The sequence below is a fragment of the Tachyglossus aculeatus genome, chromosome 2 (genome assembly GCF_015852505.1).
Source record: "Tachyglossus aculeatus isolate mTacAcu1 chromosome 2, mTacAcu1.pri, whole genome shotgun sequence".
In the NCBI taxonomy this organism is placed as follows: domain Eukaryota; kingdom Metazoa; phylum Chordata; class Mammalia; order Monotremata; family Tachyglossidae; genus Tachyglossus; species Tachyglossus aculeatus.
In genome coordinates this window covers 98738582-98760736 of record NC_052067.1, presented here as the reverse complement: position 1 = coordinate 98760736, position 22155 = coordinate 98738582, and the positions used below count along the sequence as shown (strand labels likewise).

Genomic DNA, 22155 nt, shown 5'->3' with positions numbered 1-22155 from the left:
GTGAGTCAGGAGATCTTCTTTTATTTTTTAAATCGTCCTTGTTAAGCGCTTACTGTGTGCCAAGCACTGAACTATGCACTGGGGTAGAAATAGTCCAACCTGGATTCTAATCCCAGCTCCTCCCTTTGTATGCTGTGTGACCTTGGGCAAGTCACTTCGCTTCTCTGGGCCTCAGTTACCTCATCTGTCAATTAGGGATTGAGATTGTGAGCCCCGGCTGGGACAGGGACTGTGTCCAACTTGATTTTCTTTTATCTACCCCAGCACAGTGCCTGGAACACAGTAAGCACTTAACAAATACCATCATTATTATTATTAAACCAAAATTATTATTTCCTGTAAAGTAATCTAGGCTCAGCCTGGTAATGTCTTTAGCTTCATAATGTATTCTTCTGTTTGTTTTATTTTTGAGCCAGGCATTTACAAAGTCATCCTCTCTCTCCACCTACCCCAAAATGTCTATTTTTAAAACACTGAATCCTGGGCCAAGACTATCTTGAGATTTCACCCTGCCAAACAATTGATGATTTTTCCTGTGGCCCACGGCTAATGTCCATGTTACCTTTCCACCGAGCCCAAGACCAGAATACTGGCTCAGAGCTGAGCCCCCTTGGGTGCACATTCCTGAAGTGGAGAAGCAGTTAGCGCATGGCGTAGTGGATAGAGCACAGGCCTGGGAAACAGAAGGTCATGGGTTCAAAACCCTGCTCTGCCACTTGTCTGCTGTGTGACCTTGGGCAAATCACTTCATTTCTCTGTGCCTCAGTTACCTCTTCTGAAAAATGGGAACTGAGACTGCAGGACAGGGACTGTGTCCAACTCGATTTGCTCATATAATAATAATAATAATGGCATTTATTAAGAACTTACTATGTGCAAAGTACTGTTCTAAGCACTGGGGAAGTTACAAGGTGATCAGGTTGTCCCACAGGTGGCTTACAGTCTTAATCCCCATTTTCCAGATGAGGTAACTGAGGCTCAGATAAGTTAAATGACTTGTCCAAAGTCACACAGCTGACAACTGGCGGCCCAGCATTTAGTACAGTGCCTGGCACATAGTAAGCACTTAACAAATGTCATTACTGTTATTGTTATGATGATGATGATGATGATGAATTTATGCATCTGACACAGCTGAAGCCTGCCCTTTGTGGCCTTGAAAACTCTACACCAGCTCCAAGCTTATAGCCTCTAGATTCATCTCCATCCTGGAAAGAGAGAATCATTCCCTCTCAATCTACTTCGCAGCCAGGAGTACTTAGGTCCAGTGATCAAATCGGGCTAGAGTTGTATGCAGGCAGGAAAAACACACCTCTTTAAAGCCTTGAGAGGCTTAAGTTCTTCCTCTGAGAAGAGTAGATTCCCTATTGTGCTAGAGAGTTCAAGTGATTGTGCTCCTGAAAGGAAAGACAACTCTCCACCCCACCTCACCCACTCACCAACTTGGTCACACCCTCAACCTCATCATCTCCTACTGCTGCACTGTCTTCACCCTCACCAACTCTGAAATCCCTCTCTCTGATCATAAGCTTCTCACCTGCCTCCTCTCTCACACTCCTTTTCCCTGTAAATCCATATTACTCCCTCGCAGAGATCTCCACTCTCTTGACCCCATCCATCTTTCTGAGAGCCTCACACCCCACCTCGCCTCCTTTTCCTCTATATCCAATCTTGATGATCAGATTACTGCTTCCAACTCTACCCTTTCTACTCAGCTAGACTCGCTCGCTCCCCTTTCCCTTTGCCGCTCTCGTACCACTAACCCACAGCCCTGGATCACTGCCACTGTCCGCCTCCTTCACACTTATGCTCGAGCTGCCGAATGCTGCTGGAGAAAGTCTAAACACCATGCCAACCTTGTTCACTTCAAGTTTATCCTTTCCTGCCTTAACTCAGCCCTCTCCTCTGCCAGACAAAACTATTTCTCCTCCCTTATTGATGCCCATGCCCATCATCCCCGTCAGCTCTTCCATACATTCAACTCCCTTCTCAGGCCCCCGGTTCCTCCCCCTCCTCCTTCCCTCAGCCCCAACGATCTGGCCCCCTACTTCATTAATAAAATTAAATCCATCAGGTCTGAGCTCCCCAAAGTCACTCCCCCACCTTCTCCAACCCCCCGGCTCTCAACCCTCTCCGCTTCTCTCCCATCCTTCCCAGCAGTATCCTCAGAGGAGCTCTCCTCCCTCCTCTCAAGTGCTACTCCAGCCACCTGTGCTTCTGACCCCATTCCCTCTCATCTGATGAAATCTTTCGCTCCATCCCTTCTCCCCTCCTTAACTTCCATCCTCAACAGCTCACTCTCCACTGGTTCCTTCCCTTCTGCCTTCAAACATGCCCATGTCTCTCCCATCCTAAAAAAACCCTCTCTTGACCCCACCTCCCCTTCTAGTTATCAGCCTATCTCCCTCCTACCATTCCTTTCCAAACTCTTCGAACAAGTCATCTATACGCGTTGCCTCGAATTCCTCAATGCCAACTCTCTCCTCGACCCCCTCCCATCTGGCTTCCATCCCATACATTCCACGGATACTGCCCTCTCAAAGGTCACCAGTGACCTCCTGCTTGACAAATCCAATGGCTCACACTCTATCCTAATCTTCCTCGACCTCTCAGCTGCCTTCGACACTGTGGACCACCCCCTTCTCCTCAACACGCTATCCGACCTTGGCTTCACAGACTCCGTCCTCTCCTGGTTCTCCTCTTATCTCTCCGGCCATTCATTCTCAGTCTCTTTTGCGGGCTTCTCTTCCCCCTCCCATCCCCTTACTGTAGGGGTTCCTCAAGGTTCAGTTCTTGGTCCCCTTCTGTTCTCGATCTACACTCACTCCCTTGGTGAACTCATTCGCTCCCACGGCTTCAACTATCATCTCTACGCTGATGACACCCAAATCTACATCTCTGCCCCTGCTCTCTCCCCCTCCCTCCAGGCTCGCATCTCCTCCTGCCTTCAGGACATCTCCATCTGGATGTCTGACCACCACCTAAAACTCAACATGTCCAAGACTGAACTCCTTGTCTTCCCTTCCAAACCCTGCCCTCTCCCTGACTTTCCCATCACTGTTGATGGCACTACCATCGTTCCCATCTCACAAGCCCGCAATCTTGGGGTCATCCTTGACTCTGTTCCCTCGTTCACCTCTCACATCCAAGCCATCACCAAAACCTGCCGGTCTCACCTCTGCAACATTGCCAAGATCCGCCCTTTCCTCTCCATCCAAACTGCTACCCTGCTCATTCAAGCTCTCATCCTATCCCGTCTGGATTACTGTATCAGCCTCCTCTCCAATCTCCCATCCTCGTGTCTCTCCCCACTTCAATCCATACTTCACGCCGCTGCCAAGATTATTTTTGTCCAGAAACGCTCTGGGCATGTTACTCCCCTCCTCAAAAATCTCCAGTGACTACCAATCAACCTAGGCATCAGGCAGAAACTCCTCACCCTCGGCTTCAAGGCTGTCCATCACCTTGTCCCCTCCTACCTCACCTCCCTTATTTCCTTCTCCAGCCCAGCCTGCACCCTCCGCTCCTCTGCCGCTAATCTCCTCTCTGTGCCTCGTTCTCGTCTGTCCCACCATCGACCCCCAGCCCACATCATCCCCCTGGCCTGGAATGCCCTCCCTCTGCCCATCCGCCAAGCTAGCTCTCTTCCTCCCTTCAAAGCCCTACTGAGAGCTCACCTCCTCCAGGAGACCTTCCCAGACTGAGCCTCCTCCTTCCTCTGCCCCTCCTTCCCCTCCCCATCCCCCCGCCTTACCTCTTTCCCCTCCCCACAGCACCTGTATACATATATATATATATATATATGTTTGTATGTATTTATTACTCTATTTACTTTATTTGTGCATATTTATTCCATTTATTTTATTTTGTTAATATGTTTTGTTTTGTTCTCTGTCTTCCCTTTCTAGACTGTGAGCCCACTGTTGGGTAGGAACCATCTCTATATGTTGCCAACTTGTACTTCCCAAGTGCTTAGTATAGTGCTCTGCACACAGTAAGCACACAGTAAGTACAATTGAATGAATGAATGAATAATCCTGCTTCTGCCATTCATCTGCTGTATGATATTGGGCAAGTCACTTAACTTCTCTGGGCCTCAGTTACCTCATCTGTAAAATGGGGATTGAGACTGTGCGCCCACATGGGACAGGGACTGTGTGCAACCCAATTTGCTTGTATCCACCTCAGCACTTAGTACAGTGCATGGCACATAATAAGTGCTTAATAAATACCATAATAATAATTAATATTATTCTCTGTGCTTCAGTTTCTCATTTATAAAATGGGGATTAAAGCCTACTCATTCATTCATTCAATTGTATTTACTGAATGCTTACTGTGTGCAAAGCACTGTACTAAGTGCTTCGAAAGTACAAATTGGCAACACATAGAGACGGTCCCTACCCAACAGTGGGCTCACAGTCTAGAAGGGGGAGACAGACAACAAAACAAAACAAGTAGACAGGTGTCAGTACCATCAGAATAGTTAAATAGAATTATAGCTAAATGCACATCATTAATAAAATAAATAAGTATTTACAAAAGTATTTTATACACAAATATACCCAACTGCTATGGGGAGGGGAAGGGGGTAGGGCAGAGGGAGGGAGTGGGGGTGATGGGGAGGGGAGGAGGAGCAGAGGAAAAGGGGGGGGCTCAGTCTGGGAAGGCCTCCTGGAGGAGGTGAGCTCTCAGTAGGGCTTTGAAGGGGGGAAGAGAGCTAGCTTGGCGGATGCGTGGAGGGAGGGCATTTCAGGCCAGAGGCGGGATGTGGGCCAGGGGTCGATGGCGGGACAGGCGAGAACGAGGCACAATGAGGAGGTTAGCAGTGGCAGAGGAGCGGAGGGTGCGGGCTGGGCTGGAGAAGGAGAGAAGGGAGGTGAGGTAGGAGGGAGAACTTTGAAGCAGGTAGTGAGTAGTTTTTGCTTCATGCGAAGGTTGATAAGCAACCACTGGAGATTTTTGAGGGAGGGGAGTGACATGCCCAGAGCGTTTCTGGAGAAAGATAATCCAGGCAGTAGGTGAAGTATAGACTGAAGTGGGGAGAGATAGGAGGATGGGAGATCAGAAAGGAGGCTGATACAATAATCCAGTCGGGATAGGATGAGAGATTGAATCAACAAGGTAGTGGCTTGGTTGGAGAGGAAAGGGTGGATCTTGGTGATGTTGTGGAGGTGAGACTGGCAGGTTTTGGTGACGGATTGGATGTGTGGGGTGAATGAGAGAGTGGTGTCAAGGATGACACCAAGGTTGCGGGCTTGTGAGATGGGAAGGATGGTAGTGCCATCTACGGTGACGGGAAAGTCAGGGAGAGGGCAGGGTTTGGGAGAGAAGATAAGGAGCTCAGACTTGGACATGTTGAGCTTTAGGTGTCAAGTGGGCATACAGGTGGAGATGTCCTGAAGGCAAGAGGAGATCCGAGCCTCAAGGGAGGGAGAGAGAGCAAGGGAGGAGATATAGATTTGTGTGTCATCTGCGTAGAGATGATGATCCATGGGAGGGAATGCATAGACTGTATAGACTGCGAGCTCCTTGTGGGACAGAACTGTGTCCCACCTGAATATCTTGTATCTAACCCAGTGCTTAGAACAGTGTTTGGCACATAGCAAGTGCTTACAAATGCCATTATTGTCATTATTATCATCGTTATTATTATTATTCCACAAGTATATGGTCCCTGAGACCACTGAAGATGTGAAAGATTAGGGGCGGGGGGGCATACCTTAAAGCTAGTTTAAATCACTTAGAAGGATTTTGGCATGTTTGGGAACCACTCAGATAACTCAGGATCTCTGATTACAAGGAGAAGGGTAGGTGAACCCCAATCAATTAATTAGCCAATGATATTTATTGATATTGAACCCTTACTGTATGTCGAACCCTTTCCTAAGTGCTTGGGAGAGGACAATAAAACAGATTTGGTACAGATTTGGTAAACCCATTCCCTGCCCAAAAGGAGCTTGGCAGTCTTCAGGGGGAGAAATCATCAGGGAGAGATCTGGAAGCTAGAGCTGGTATTTGTTAAGCACTTACTACATGCCAGGCACTGCACTAAGTGCTGGTGTGGATACAAGTAAATCGGGTTGGACACAATCCCTGTCCCACATGGGGCTCACAGTCTTTAATCCCATTTTACAGATGAGGTAACTGAGGCCCAGAGAAGTGAAGCAACTTGCCCAAGGTCACTCAGCAAGCCGCTGGCAGAGCCGGGATGAGAACCCAGGTCTTCTGATTCCCAGGCCCAAACTTTTTCCACTTAGGCCTCACTGCTTCCCATAAATCTAGACTGTGAGTTTGTTAAGGGCAGGGACTGCCACGTTTATTGTTGCATTGTACTCTCCCAAGCGCTTAGTACAGTGCTCTGTGCACAGAAAGTGCTCAAGAAATGCAATTGAATGAATCAACTGCTGAACTAGGCATGGATGGAGCTGGTTGGTGACCTCGTGTCCTTGTGATTCACAAGCTGAACCAGCAGCAGCAGATGTAGAAGAGCAGTGTTGCCTAATGGATAAAGCTTGGGCCTGGGAGTTAGAGGACCTGGGTTCTCATCCCGGCTCTGCCAGTGACTTGCTGTGTGACCTTGGGCAAGTCGCTTCACTTCTCTGAGCCTCATTACCTCATCTGTAAAATGGGGATTAAATCTTCTTCCCTCCAACGTAGACTGTGAGCCCCACGCGGGAGAGGGACTGATAATTCTGTTTCTTCCCCCAGTGCTTAGAACAATGTTTGACACATAAGCGCTGAACAGATACCCTTTTAAAAAAAGGTCTGCGCCTCCCTCTGTTTCCTCAAGATGAGTCAGATTCCTTTCAACGCCCTGGAGTGCATAATACAGCATACTAGGGATTGTCTCTATTTGTTGCTGAATTGTACTTTCCAAGCGCTTAGTCCAGTGCTCTGCACACAGTAGTGCTCGATCAATATGACTGAATGAATGAATCAAGCAGCATGGCGGCATGGCTCGGTGGAAAGAGCACAGGCTTGGGAGTCGGAGATCATGGGTTCGAATTCCAGCTCAGCCACTTGTCAGCTGGGTGATCTTGGGCAAGCCACTTAACTTCTCTGTGACTCAGTAACCTCATCCGTAAAATGGGGATGAAGTCTGTGAGCCCCACGTAGGACAACCTGATTACCTTGTATCTACCCCAGTGCTTAGCACAGTGCTTGGCATATAGTAAGCGCTTAACAAATACCAACATTATTATTATCATTATTAATGAATGAATGAACAGCGTGGCTCAGTGGTAAGAGCCTGGGCTTGGGAGTCAGAGGTCATGGGTTGTAATCCCGGCTCCGCCACGTCTGCTCGTATGACCTTGGGCAAGTCACTTAACTTCTCTGTGCCTCAGTGACCTCATCTGTAAAATGGGAATTAAGACTGCAAGCCCCCCGTGGGACAACCTCATCACCTTGTATCTCCCCCAATACTTAGAACAGTGCTTCGCACATAGTAAGCACTGAACAAATACCCTCATTATTATTATGAGAAGCAGCGTGGCTCAGTGGAAAAGATCAAGGGCTTTGGAGTCAGAGGTCATGGGTTCAAATCCCGGCTTCGCCAATTGTCAGCTGTGTGACTTTGGGGAAGTCACTTAACTTCTCTGGGCCTCAGTTACCTCATCTGTAAAATGGGGATGAAGACTGTGAGCCCCCCCGTGGGACAACCTGATCCCCTTGTAACCTCCCCAGCGCTTAGAACAGTGCATTGCACATAGTAAGCGCTTAATAAATGCCATCATTATTTATTATTATTATTATTATTATGAACACTGTAGTTACCGTAACTTCCCCTGTAGGAACACAAGGGGGCGCTCTCCGATCCCCCATAGGCTTGCAATTGGATGTTCTCTTTGTCCGTGGAATTCCTCCATTTATATTAATAATAATAATAATAATAATAATAATAATGGTATTTGTTAAGTGCTTACTATGCACCAGGTACTGAACTAAGCACTGAGGAGGATACAAGCAAATCAGGTTGGGCACCATCCCTGTCCCACGTGGGGCTCACAGTCCCAACCCCCATTTTACAGATGAGGTAACTGAGGCCCAGGGAAGTGAAGTGACTTGCCCAAGATCACACAGCAGACAAACAACGGGGCCGGGATTAGAACCCCTGACCTTCAGACTTCCAGGCCTGTGCTATAATAATGATGGCATTTGTTAATAATAATAATATGGCATTTATTAAGCGCTTACTATGTGCAAAGCACTGTTCTAAGCACTGGGGAGGTTTCAAGGGGATCAGGTTGTCCCACGGGGGGCTCACAGTCTTAATCCCTATTTTACAGATGAGGTAACTGAGGCACAGAGAAATTAAGTGACTTGCCCAAAGGCACACAGCTGACAAGCGGCAGAGACAGGATTTGAACACATGACCTCTGACTCCAAAGCCTGTGCTCTTTCCTCTGAGCCACGCTGCTAGGTGTATTTGTACTATGAGCCAAGGACTGTTCCAAGTGCTGGGGGGGATATAAGGTAATCAGGTTGTCCTATGTGGGGCTCACAGTCTTAATTCCCAGTTTACAGATGGGGTAACCGAGGCACAGAGAAGTGAAGTGTCTTGCCCAAAGTCACACAGATGACAAGTGCGGGAGTCGGGATTAGTGGTACGTGTCTCACTATGCCATGCAAAGGGCTGTTGAGCAGAGAACAGGAGAAAATGTGGAGGAGGGAGAGGGAGGAGGTATTCCTGCCTATGGCGGCAGAGCACAAGTCTGCACCTTAAAGTGCTCAAACCAATCATGGCCATTTAGACAAGGAGCTCAGTTATAGTAAGTTCTCTGGGGCTTCACAGTAAAGCTTTGTTCGTATAATACTGCAGCTCTCATGGGAAAGCAGTGTGGTCTAGAGGAAAGGTTGCTTTTTTATAGTATTTGCTAAGCGCTTGTTACGTGCCAGGCACTGTATTAAACACTGAGGTAGATACAAGCTAATCGGGTTGAACACAGTCCCTGTCCCATATGGGGCTCACGGTTTTAATCCCCATTTTACAGATGAGGGAACTGAGGCACCGAGAAATGAAGTGTCTTGCCCAAGGTCACACAGCAGGCAACTGGCAGAGTGGGGATTAGAACCCAGGTCCTCTGACTCGAAGGCCCATGCTCTATCCACTAGACCATGCTCTTTCTCAAGTGTGAATTAGCCGTGGACCCTGCCCCTCAAGGGACTCACAACCTCTGAAAGGGTCCAAGACGTGGCTCTGGATACAGCTGAAGCTCAATAAAGAAGAGGAGAAGGGAGGAGAAAGGGAGAAAGGAGGAGGAAGAGGAGGAGAAGGAAGAAGAAGAGGAGGAAGAGAGAAGGAGGAAGAAGAGGAAAAGGAGGAGGCGCAACAAAAGGAAGAGGAGGAGGAAGAGGAGCAGAAGAAAGAGGAAGAGAAGGAGGAACAAGAGAAGAGAAGAAGGAGGAGGAGGAGGAGGAAGAAGGGGGAGGAAAAAGAGGAGGAGGAGGAGGAGGAAGAGGAGGAGGAGCAAGAAAAGGAAGGGGAGAAGGAGAAGGAGGAGGAGAAAGTCGCTGGCTCAGACTCTTATCTAGCTTGCAATTTTCTTTGACCCCCCGTCCAGAGGCTTGTGAAAGTCCTCTCCTACAACCTCCAGAGACCCCTTGCAACTTTTCATAACCCTTTGGCCCATTAATGCAAAAATATTTTCCTAGGTTGGCATCACTTCCAACCCAACCAAAGATGTGAAAACCAAATGGCATAATCTTCTGGTCTTCAAGAATAATAGGGCTCCCAAGTTTTTGGTGGTGGTTGATGTTGTTGCTGGTGGTGGTGTTTTTTTTGTTGTTATTTGTTAAGAGCTTCCTATATGCCAGGCACTGTACTAAGAACTGGGGTAGATACAAGAGGGTCAGGTTGGACCCACTCCATGTCCCTCATGGGGTTTGCAGTCTTAATCCCCATTTCACAGATGAGAGAACTGAGGCCCAGAGAAGTGAAGAGACTTGACCAAGGTCACACAGCAGACAAGTGGCGGAGTCATGATTAGAATTCAGGTCCTTCTGACTTCCAGGCCCACGATCTCGATTCATCAATCGTATTTATTGAGCGCTTACTGTGTGCAGAGCACTGTACTAAGCACTTTCCTGTCTATTTGTTTTGTTCTGTTAGCGGTCTCCCCCCCCGTCTAGACTGTGAGCCCATTGTTGGGTAGGGATTGTCTCTATCTGTTCCCAAATTGTACTTTCCAAGGGCTTAGTACAGTGTTCTGCACATAGTAAGCGCTCAATAAATACGATTGATGAATGAATGACTCCACCAGGGCGTGCTGCTTCTAGGTTCTCCACGTAGACGGGACCGACACACTAATCCTTACAGAAAGTAGAATCGAAAGTCCATCTTTGGTTGTATTGACTCAGCAAGGTTATTTCCAAGAGTACAGGTCATTTTCAGTTCAAGGAGCAGAGGGACTAGTTTGATTAATAAGCAAGAGATTTACTGTTTCAGTCATCCTCACCACCTGCAACTCTCAGACTATATATTATTGGACCCGCTGAAATTATCGATCAAAAAACGACTGCCGTGTCCGGCTCTGCATTGATCCTCGTGATCAAAGCTCAGCAAGTCCATAATTTCAGAAAGTCTGCGATCCATGGATGCGGAGTTATTTAGTCACATTGGAATGATTCATGAAAATGAGAAGCCGCGTGTGCTAGTGGATAGACCACGGGCCTGAGTCAGGAGGACCTAGCTTCTCATCCCGGCTTCGCCACTTGTTTGCTGGGTGACCTTGGGCAAGTCACTTAATGTCTCTGTTCCTCAATAACCTTGTATGAAAAATGGGGAGCAGATACAAACTAATTAAGCCACATGGGCTTACGATCTTATTCCCCATTTTTCTGCCGTGTGACTTTAGGCGAGTCATTTCACAGTCTTAATCCCCATTTCACAGACTAGGGAACTTGTGTCTACCTCAGTGCTTAGTACAGTGGCTGGCACGTAGTAAGCGCTTAACAAATACCATTTAAAAAAATGGTGAGCAGGGACCATTTTTCACAGGAATATGTTCCCTGGGCCACTTGCCAAATCAAAATTTTATGACCTAGAGGCAATCTGTGATAAGTTTCTAATTGGTATTTACATTCCAGACGGGCTATGAGCTGTGAATGAAAATCAAGCGATACACCTGAAGATTGAACATGGGGCAATAATTACACCCTTCCAATTTGCTTGTATCCACCCCAGCACTTAATACAGTCCCTGGCACATAAAAAGTGCTTAACAAATACCACAATTATTATTATTAATTGTTCACAGAGTAATTAGTTGCCTCGTACATAAGCACCACTCTCCACATGGCTATTACTAGTCCAGGGCACTGAGAGCTACTCTAATGTGCTTGATGACAGATGGCAGCAAACCAAAGAATTACTGGTGAAGGGAAAATAAGTACATCTCATCAACACTGATAAAAATCGAAGTTCAACCATGGACAAAATCGATTGTTGAAAAGCTGCAATAAGGTTGGAGTAAGGGGCTGGGATCCAGACAATAGTAAGTGTGGGGGCATTTGATGATTGCTTTAGGAAACTTAATAATAGTGGTAATAGGATTTATTAAGGACTTAATCCGTGCAAATTACTACACCAACTGCTAGGAAAGAATACATGGCTGAGTAATGGAAAGCAGCACGGCCTGAGAGTCAGAGGACTTGGGTTCTGATCCCTGCTCCATCACTTGTCTGCTGTGTGGCCTTGGGCAAGCCGCAGCGTGGCTCAGTGGAAAGAGCCCGGGCTTTGGAGTCAGAGGTCGTGGGTTCAAATCCCAGCTCCTCCACGTGTCTGCTGTGTGACCTTGGGCAAGTCACTTCATCTCTCTGCACCTCAGTTACCTCATCTGTAAAATGGGGATTAAGACTGTGAGCCCCATGTGGGACAACCTGATCACCTTGCATCCCCCCCAGCGCTTAGAACAGTGCTTTGCACATAGTAAGCGCTTAACAAATGCCATCATTATTATTATTATTTCTCTGTGCCCAGTTACCTGATCTGTAAAATGGGGATTAAGACTGTTGGGCCCCATGTGGGACATGGACTGTGTCCAACATGTCTACCCCAGTGCTTAGTACAACACCTGGAATCTAGTAAGCGTTAACAAATACCAACAACAACAAGAAAAAATTAGACAGTGTCCCTGGCTGTGGAAGGGCTCACAGTCTAGAAATAAAGAGGGAAAGGGGACTGGTGACGGACACAAAAGGAAAAAACAAATAAGAACATAAAAAGCAACATAAAAGCCAAGGAAAGGGGGAAATACAAACACTGAATAAAAGCCATAGGGGACTCTGCCTAGAAAGCAAGAGTTTTGGTCTTCTCATGGCTCAGAGTCTTAAAAGTCGCCACCATGGTGATTGCCAGCTGTGGCCTTCCTAGGATGCTGTGCTTGGTGGAGCCAAACTGGGATTGCAGCTTCTGCCCTTCCCTCCAGGATGAAGCCGGGCAGGCTGGGCTCAAGGCCTGGTTTGACAAGATGATGGGGTGGCCCTGGTTGTCGACGAGGAGACTCAGCATTTGGTGGATTGGGCATATGTCATAGGCATATGCCTAGAATTCCTCAATAACAACTCTCTCCTCGACCCCCTCCAGTCTGGCTTCCGTCCCCTACATTCCACGGAAACTGCCCTCTCAAAGGTCACCAATGACCTCCTGCTTGCCAAATCCAATGGCTCCTACTCTGTCCTAATCCTCCTCGACCTCTCAGCTGCCTTAGACACTGTGGACCACCCCCTTCTTCTCAACTCACTATCTGACCTTGGCTTCACAGACTCCGTCCTCTCCTGGTTCTCCTCTTACCTCTCCGGTCGTTCTTTCTCAGTCTCTTTTGCGGGCTCCTCCTCCCCCTCCCATTCTCTCACTGTGGGGGTTCCCCAAGGTTCAGTGCTTAGTCCCCTTCTGTTCTCGATCTACACGCACTCCCTTGGTGACCTCATTCGCTCCCACGGCTTCAACTATCATCTCTACGCTGATGACACCCAGATCTACATCTCTGCCCCTGCTCTCTCCCCCTCTCTCCAGGCTCGCATCTCCTCCTGCCTTCAGGACATCTCCATTTGGTTGTCTGCCCGCCACCTAAAGCTCAACATGTCGAAGACTGAACTCCTTGTCTTCCCTCCCAAACCTTGCCCTCTCCCTGACTTTCCCATCTCTGTTGACGGCACTACCATCCTTCCCGTCTCACAAGCCCGCAAACTTGGTGTCATCCTCGACTCCGCTCTCTCATTCACCCCTCACATCCAAGCCGTGACCAAAACCTGCCGGTCTCAGCTCCACAACATTGCCAAGATCCACCCTTTCCTCTCCATCCCTACCGCTACCCTGCTCATTCAAGCTCTCATCCTATCCCGTCTGGACTACTGCATCAGCCTTCTCTCTGATCTCCCATCCTCGTGTCTCTCTCCACTTCAATCCATACTTCATGCTGCTGCCGGGATTATCTTTGTCCAGAAACGCTCTGGGCATATCACTCCCCTCCTCAAAAATCTCCAGTGGCTACCAATCAATCTGCGCATCAGGCAGAAACTCCTCACCCTGGGCTTCAAGGCTGTCCATCACCTCGCCCCCTCCTACCTCACCTCCCTTCTCTCCTTCTCCAGCCCAGCCCGCACCCTCCGCTCCTCCACCGCTGATCTCCTCACCGTACCTCGCTCTCGCCTGTCCCGCCGTCGACCCCCGGCCCACGTCATCCCCCGGGCCTGGAATGCCCTCCCTCTGCCCATCCGCCAAGCTAGCTCTCTTCCTCCCTTCAAGGCCCTGCTGAGAGCTCACCTCCTCCAGGAGGCCTTCCCAGACTGAGCCCCTTCCTTCCTCTCCCCCTCGTCCCCCTCTCCATCCCCCCATCTTACCTCCCTCCCTTCCCCACAGCACCTGTATATATGTATATATGTTTGTACATATTTTTTACTCTATTTATTTATTTATTTATTTAATTTATTTGTACATATCCATTCTATTTATTTTATTTTGTTAGTATGTTTGGTCTCTGTCTCCCCCTTTTAGACTGTGAGCCCACTGTTAGGTAGGGACTGTCTCTATATGTTGCCAATTTGTACTTCCCAAGCGCTTAACAGTGCTCTGCACATAGTAAGCGCTCAATAAATACGACTGATGATGATGATGTTGTTGTCGCCACCGCTTCTGATGACGGAAGTTTGATGATCACACATGATGATGCTTACACTATTAGTTTCTGGAGGTTTATCGAATTGCCCGACTTTTCACTCCCCACCCATTTTTCCTTTTCCTTTTATGGTATTTGTTAAGCGCTTACTATATGCCAGGAACTGTACTAAGTGCTGGGGTGGATACATGCTAATCAGGGTGGACACAGTCCATGTCCCACTTGGGGATCACAGTCTTAATTCCCATTTTACGCATGAGGGTAGTGAGGCAACGGAGAAATGAAGCAACTTGCCCAAGGTCATATAGCAAACAAGTGGAGGGGCTGAGATTAGAACTCAGGTCCTTCTGACTCCAAGGTCTGTGCTCTATCCATGAGTCTGCTTACAGTCCAGTTCAGGAAGAGATAGATTCATAGAGGTCAGATATGACCTGCTCGAGAAGGCCCCAGAGACGATAGAGGATTCTCCAGGGTCTTATGTTCTTCTTCAATGGGAAGGGTAGAGTTTGATCCAGGGCCCCTGAGAGTCACCATGGCTGAGGATTATTATTATTATCATTATCATTATCATCATCATTCTTGTTAAGCACTTACTATCTGTCAAGTACTTTTCTAAGTTCTGGGGTAGATACCAGTTAATTAGGTTGGGCTCAATCCCTATCCTACATGGAGCTCACAGTCTAAGTGGGAGGGAGATCAGGGATTAAATCGCCATTGAATACCTCATAAGGAAACCGAGGCTTGGAGAAGTGAAATGAGATGCTCAAGGTCACACAGCAGGCTAGAAGTGAAGCCGAGATTGGAACACGGGTCCTCTGACTCTCAGGTTCATGCTATTTTCAATAGGCTATGCTGTTCCTGATGGGATGGGTGAGAGCATAAGGTCACGAGCAATATTATTACTGACTCACCCCCCTGATTCATTCAACCCAGAACTCCAGTGGGGTCATTAAGCTACTTGCAGGAGCTGTTTCATGGTGCCGTGAGCCAGTGGAAAAGCACAAGGCTGAGAATCAGATGACTTGGGTTCTAGTCCTGCCTCTGCAGCCTGCCTGCTCTGTGACTTTGGGCAAGTCACTTAGCCTCTCTTCACCTCCATTTCCTCATCTGAAAAATAGGGATAACCTACCTTTTCTCACCCGCTCTTAGATCGTGAGCCCCATGTGACACAGAGACTGTGTCTCATCCTGATTCCATTGTATCCACCACAGTGCTTAGTCCAGTGCTGACCCATAATAAGTACTTAATAAATACCATAATCATCATATTGAAAAAAAACATTTACTTGGATCTAAGGACTAATATAATCAAATTAGACACCATCCCTATCCCACATGGGGCTCAAAATCTAAGAGGCAGAGAGAGTTAGTCTTTTGTCCTCTGTTACACTGTACGCTCCCAAGTGCTTAGTACAGTGCTCTCTACACACAGCAAGCATTCAAGAAATATGATTGATTCACCTGTTGATTATCTCCATTCTATAAATGCAGAAATGGGCCCAACAAAATAAAGGGATTTGCCCAAGGTCTCCTCCAAGAGGCCTTCCCTGACGAGGCCCTCTTTTCCTTTTCTTCAACTCCCTTCTACATCGCCCTGACTTGCTCCCTCTATTCATCCCCCCTCCCAGTCCCACAATTTGTATACATATCTGTAATTAATGTATTTATACTAATGTCTGTTTCCCCCTCTAGAACGTGAGCTCGTTGTGAGCAGGGAATGTGTCTGTTATATTGTTGTACTCACCCAAGCTCTCAGCACACCGTAAACTCTCAATAAATATGATGGACTGGGCCAGCAGGACAGTGGCAGAGCTGGGACTTGAAGTCGGCTTTCCTGACTCACATTGCTGTATTCTTTCCACTAAGCCTCCTTGCCTCTAGGCACCCACCCTTATTAATAATGCTAACGGTGGTATTTGTTGAGCCCTTGCTATGCTAAGCATTGGGGTAGAGACAGGATAACCAGGGCAGACAAAGTCCCTTTCCCTCATCAGGAACAAAGTCTAAATAGGAAGGAGATAAGGCATTGACTTCCCATTTTACAAATGAGGAAATGGAGGCACAGAGAAGTGACTTGCCCAAGGTCACACAGAAGACAACTGGCAGAGGTGGGATTAGAACCCATGCCCTCTGACTCTCAGGCTTGTGTTCTTTGCACTAGAACGCGCCGCTTCTCTTATTGTTGGGGAATGGACCACCCAATACCTCTAACTTTCCTCTTCCATCCCTATCTTTCCTCCTAGTAACTAATTTCAGCCCTTACACTTGGATTTGCACATTTTATTCACCTCATCCTCAGTCCCAGAGCACTTATGGACACACCTGTAATTTCTTTATTTATATTTAATAATAATAATAATGATGGCATTTATTAAGCACTTACTATGTGCAAAGCACTGTTCTAAGCACTAGGGAGATTACAAGGTGATCAGGTTCTCCCACGGGAGGCTCACAGTCTTAATCCTCATTTTACAGATGAGGTAACAGAGGCACAGAGAAGTTAAATCACACAGTCAAAGTCACACAGCTGACACTTGGCGAAGATGGGATTTGAACCCATGACCTCTGACTCCAAAGCCCATGCTCTTTCCACTGAGCCACACTGCTTCGCACCGTTTATATCTGTCTTCTCCTCCATACTGTAAGTTCCACAGTGAGCAGGGAGTATGTCCACCAAATCTGTTATACCGAACTCTCCCAAGTGCTTAGTACAGTGCTCTGCACCCAGTAAGTGCTCAACAAATGCCACTGATTGATTGGCTTGCTCTTGATTATAATGCATTTCATGAGCAATAGCAGTGAGGGCACCTGAATTTTCTACTGGAAATCTCAAGGTAATAATAACGGTACTTGTTAAGTGCTTACAATGTGCCAAGCACTGTTCTAAGCACTGGGGTAGGTAGAAGTTAATCAGGTTGGATGCATTCCCTGCCCCACATGGGCCCTGAGAAGTTAAGTGACTTGTCCAAGGTCACACAGCAGACATGTGATGGAACCTGGATTAGTCCATGCTCTATCCACCAAGCCATCTGTTAAATGGAAACTGTATACTCCAGTTTTAGTAAAAGTGACTAGGACCTGTAGTAGTAGCAGGGCCAAACAGTCAGGACCTGGCTTGAAAACACCTACCTGAAAACTGCGGCCACATTAATGCGAACACTTATCCTATCCTGCCTTGATTATTGTATCAGCCTCCTGTCTGATCTCCCTGCGTCCTGTCTCTGCCCACGCCAGTCCATACTCCATTCTGCTGCCCCAGTCATTTTCCTTCAGAAACGTTCAGACCATGTTTCCCCACTCCTTAAGAAACTCCACTGGTTGCCCATCCACCTCTGCATCAGGCAAAAACTCCTCATCATTGGCTTTAAAGCACTGGATCACCTTGCCCCCTACTACTCACCTCACTGCTTTCCTCCTACAACCCAGCCCACACGCTTCATTCCTCTGGTGCTCACCTTCTCACTGTACCTTGATCTCTTCTATCTCGCTGCTGACTTCTTGCCCACATCCTACTCTGGCCTGGAACACCCACTCTCCTAATATCAAGCAGGTAATTGCTTTCCCCCACTTCAAAGCCTTATTGAGGGCACACCTCCCTTCTTTCCTTCTCCAGCCCAGCCCGCACCCTCCACTCCTCTGCCACTAACCTCCTCACCGTGCCTCATTCTCTCCTGTCCCGCCGTCGACCCCCGGCCCACGTCCTCCCCCTGGCCTGGAACGCCCTCCCTCCCCACATCTGCCAAGCCACCTCTCTTCCTCCCTTCAAGGCCCTACTGAGAGCTCACCTCCTCCAGGAGGCCTTCCCAGACTGAGCCCTCTCCTTCCTCTCCCCCTCCCCCTCCCCCCGCCCTACCTCCTTCCCCTCCCAACAGCACCTGTATATATGTTTGTACAGATTCATTATTCTATTTATTTTACTTGTAAATATTTACTATTCTATTAATTTTGTTAATGATGTGCATCTAGCTTTATTTCTATTTATTCTGATGACTTGGCACCTGTCCGCATGTTTTGTTTTGTTGTCTGTCTCCCCCTTCTAAACTGTGAGCCCATTGTTGGGTAGGGACCGTCTCTATATGTTGCCAACTTGTGCTTCCCAAGTGCTTAGTACAGTGCTCTGCAAACAGTAAGTGCTCAATAAATACGATTGAATAAATGAATGAATAAATCTCCTCCAGGAAGCCTTCCTTGACTTAGTCCTACTCTCCTTTTCTCCCACTCCCTTCTGCACCACTCATTCATTCATTCATTCAGTCATATTTACTGAGCACTTACTACGTGCAGAGCACTGTACTAAGTGCTTGGGAAGTACACTTCAGCAAGAGACAATCCCTGCCCACAGTGGGCTCTCATACTTGCTGCTTCGTTCACCCTCCCTCCCCTTTCCCCACAGCACATATATATATATATATATCTACCTGTAATTTATTTATATATGTATGTATGTATTCATTTATGTTGATGTCTGTCTCCCCCTCTAGATTGTGAGCTCACTATGGGCAGACACTGTGTCTGATGTTACATTGCACTCCCCCAAGAGCTTAGTGCAGTGCTTTGCACACAGTAAGTGCTCAATAAATATGATTGTTTGATTGACTGATCTCATCAATCAATCAGTGGTATTTATTGAGTACTTAACTGTGTGCAGAGCACTGTACTAAGCCCTTGGGAGAGTACAATATTAAAGAGTCAGTAGGCACGTTCCCTGCCCACAGTGAGCTCACACAAGATCGTGATGTAAACAGACCACGGAGAAATCCCTAGAGTAACACTGCTACTGTGCCCCCCAAATACAGAATATTTAAATCATTATTATTATTATTATTATTATTATTATTAAGCATTTACTATGTGCCAGGAACGCTTCTAAGTACTGGGGAAGATACAAGTTAATCAGGTTGGACACAGTTCCTGTCCCACATGGGGCTCACAGTCTTAAAGAGAAGCAGTGTGGCTCAGTGGAAAGAGCATGGGCTTTGGAGTCAGAGGTCATGGGTTCAAATCCCACTTCCACCAATTGTCAGCTGTGTGACTTTGGACATATCACTTAACTTCTCTGGGCCTCAGTTACCTCATCTGTAAAATGGGGATTAAGACTGTGAACCCCCCGTGGGACAACTGATCACCTTGTAACCTCCCCAGTGCTAAGAACAATGCTTTGCACATGGTAAGAGCTTAATAAATGCCATCGCTACTATTATTATTAAAACTAATTTTATAGATGAGGTAACTGACGCCCAGAGAAGTTAAGCAAGCAGATCCTCCTCTGGGCTTTTAAAACTTGGATTTGTAACGTCTTCTATTTCGGTAGCTCTCTGACTTCAACAGAATGTCTCACCTGGAGGAATTTATCCTGCTGGCTAGTGGAACCGAGTCCATCGAAAACAACACCTTCCAAGCCCTGAGCACCTTGAAGACCCTGGAGCTCTGGAAAAACAAATTAAGACGCGTCCCCAGCATCCTCCCGGCCAGCCTCCAAGTGCTGAAGCTAAATGACAACTCGATCACCGTCCTCCGGGAGTCCGACTTCGAAGGCCTGGCAAAATTACAAGTGCTAGAGCTACGGAACAATATGATCTCCACCCTCTCCTTCCACACGCTTTCATCGCCCACCAGTTTGCAGAGCCTGGTTCTGGATGGCAATGGTTTGGAATCGTTCTCCGGGCCTCCTCGCCTTCCCCGTTTAAAGCATCTCAGTGTGGAGAAGAATCAGCTGCGCTTCCTCCCTCCTGGCTTCTTCGCACCTCTGCAGCATCTGCAGTTTCTCAGTTTGGCCGGCAACCTGCTGACCAGAGTCCCCGGTGACCTGCCCAAATCCCTGCTCTCTTTAAAGCTGGAGAGAAACCGGCTCAAAGCGGTGAGGTTTCGGGACGTAAGGCACTTGGAGAACCTCTCCCATCTCTTCCTCTCGGACAACCTGCTCTCCTCAATTGAAGGGGTGCAGTTCCTTGCTAATCTGACGACCCTCGAACTGTCCCATAACCAGCTTCAGGCTATGCCGGGCAGGCTGCCCTCCAGGCTGCAGAAACTGGACTGCAGTAACAACCAGATTCAGAGAGTTACAGCCCAGGACTTCCACGGATTAAGAGAACTGAAGCATTTGTTTCTCGACAACAATATTGTGAGCTCGTTCGAAGCTGGGGCTCTCCAGAAGTGTGGGCAGCTTTCTAACCTGGCCTTGGAACAGAACCTACTAATGTCTATCCCGCTAAGGCAAGTGAATTTTATTATTTGCCTACCATTTCCAATCCTCTCTCCGGGTCACACCTGGAGAGTTTCCTGTACTCTACCGGTCCTGGCTATGGGAGGGAGAGTCAAGCAGAGGCCTACCCATTCCATTCCTAGCTTGGGCAGTGGCTAGCGAGTGGAAGGCAATCTGCTACAAGTCAAAACTCCCCTGTGCCGGGCAGCAGCAGCACGGGAGAGAGTGGAGGGTGGAGGCTCAAGTTGCCTGCGTGGAAGAAGGCAGTGGTAAACCACTTCTGGATTTTTACCTAGAAAACTCTGTGGATAAACTACCAGAACGATTGCAGATGGAGATGGGGCATTTCGGGAGGGATGTGTCCTTGGAGTTGCTATGGGTCAGAGACGACTCGACAGAATAAGATGAGACGAGACCATTTCCAGAGATCAGTCCTGTCTCTGTTAGTCTCATTTTGCTGGCAAGGAACTTCTGGAGAAATTCCAAGTAACCCAAAGTGGTCGGATCAGATCGTTTACTTTCTTGTGACTTCTGTGATGCTGATGGTCCTGAAAGGAAAATTCCTTTTCTGTGGCCTATATGATGATATTCACCTCCCAGCAGGGAAATAGTGTTCTGGCTGTTCTTAAATTCACAAATTCTTAAACTCATCAGTGACACAGACTGTTGACTCTAAGACTGTAAGTTCATTATGGGCAGGGAGTGTGTCTGTTTATTGTTGTATTATACTCTCCCAAGCTCTTAGGACAGTGCTCTGTTCACGGTAAGCACTCAACAGATACCATCGAGTGTAGGAAGAGCTATAAAATGAAGTTACACAATAAGGAGCTACCACAGGGACTTCTGTAACATAAATAAGTGATTGCTTCTTTTCTTGTGCAATCCTAATTGGGCTGAATTCAATACTTCCTTAGCATACCATTTTCCCAACTGCTGCAATCAGGGTTTTGAAATAGTAGGGGGATGACCTCTGTACACTGATTTATCGATCCGGATGGAGGTTGTGAATTTGCTAGAAAGCTGCTGCCTGCTTCTTATTTTAGACGCTCCCCGCCTCGGATCCAGTTGATCTCAACTTTCAGAACGTCACTCGGAGTCAGTGTGAAACAGTTTTTGACAAAGTCTCAGAAATGAGGGTGGAAAGCATTCTGCTGGAAAAAGGGCTCCCAGGACCCAACCTGCAGGCTGGAAAACGGCACTGGGACAGCTGGCTTGGGATCAATCAATCAACCATATTTATTGAACGCTTACTGTATGAAGAGCACTGTACCAAGCCCTTGGGAGAGTACAGTATAGTGGAGTAGATAGACACGTTCCCTGCCCACAATGAGATTACAGTCTAGAGGGGGAGGCAGACATTAATAGAAATTAATAGATTATGGATAGGTACAGAAGTGTTGTGGAGCTAAGGGAGGGATGAATAAGAAGCAGCGTGGCTCAGTGGAAAGAGCCCAGGCTTTGGAGTCAGAGGTCATGGGTTCAAACCCCAGCTCTGCCAATTGTCAGCTGTGTGACTGGGAAAATCACTTCACTTCTCTGGGCCTCAGTTACCCCATCTGTAAAATGCAACAAATACCAACATTATTATTATTATTATTATGAATAAAGGGAGCAAATCCGAGTGCAAGGGCCATGCAGAAGGAAACGGGAGAAGAGGCAGTGAGAGCTTAGTTGGGGAAGGCCTCTTGGAGGAGGTATGCTTTCAGTAAGGCTTTGAAGGTGGGGAGAGTGATTGTCGGATAGGAAGAGGGAGGGCGTTCCAAGCCAGAGGCAGTATGTGGGTGAGACATAGTTGGCAAGATAGATGAGATAGAGATCCTGAAATTCCAGCAAGG

At 47.5% G+C, this 22155-nt stretch overlaps 1 protein-coding gene and 1 non-coding gene across 2 annotated transcripts in view; both read left to right on the top strand.

Moving 5' to 3' along the window:
- The window catches only part of LOC119942006 (nephrocan-like), a 35470-nt gene that overhangs the window by 1580 nt on the left and 11735 nt on the right, over positions 1 to 22155 (top strand). Inside the window, exon 2 of the mRNA XM_038762649.1 lies at positions 19430 to 20331. Within this exon, the coding sequence (XP_038618577.1) occupies positions 19430 to 20331 (902 nt within the window). The remainder of the gene's footprint in view (positions 1 to 19429; positions 20332 to 22155) is intronic.
- LOC119924781 lies at positions 20368 to 20505 on the top strand. Its single transcript, XR_005449477.1, has one exon. It is a non-coding gene; the product is annotated as a small nucleolar RNA SNORA7 (small nucleolar RNA).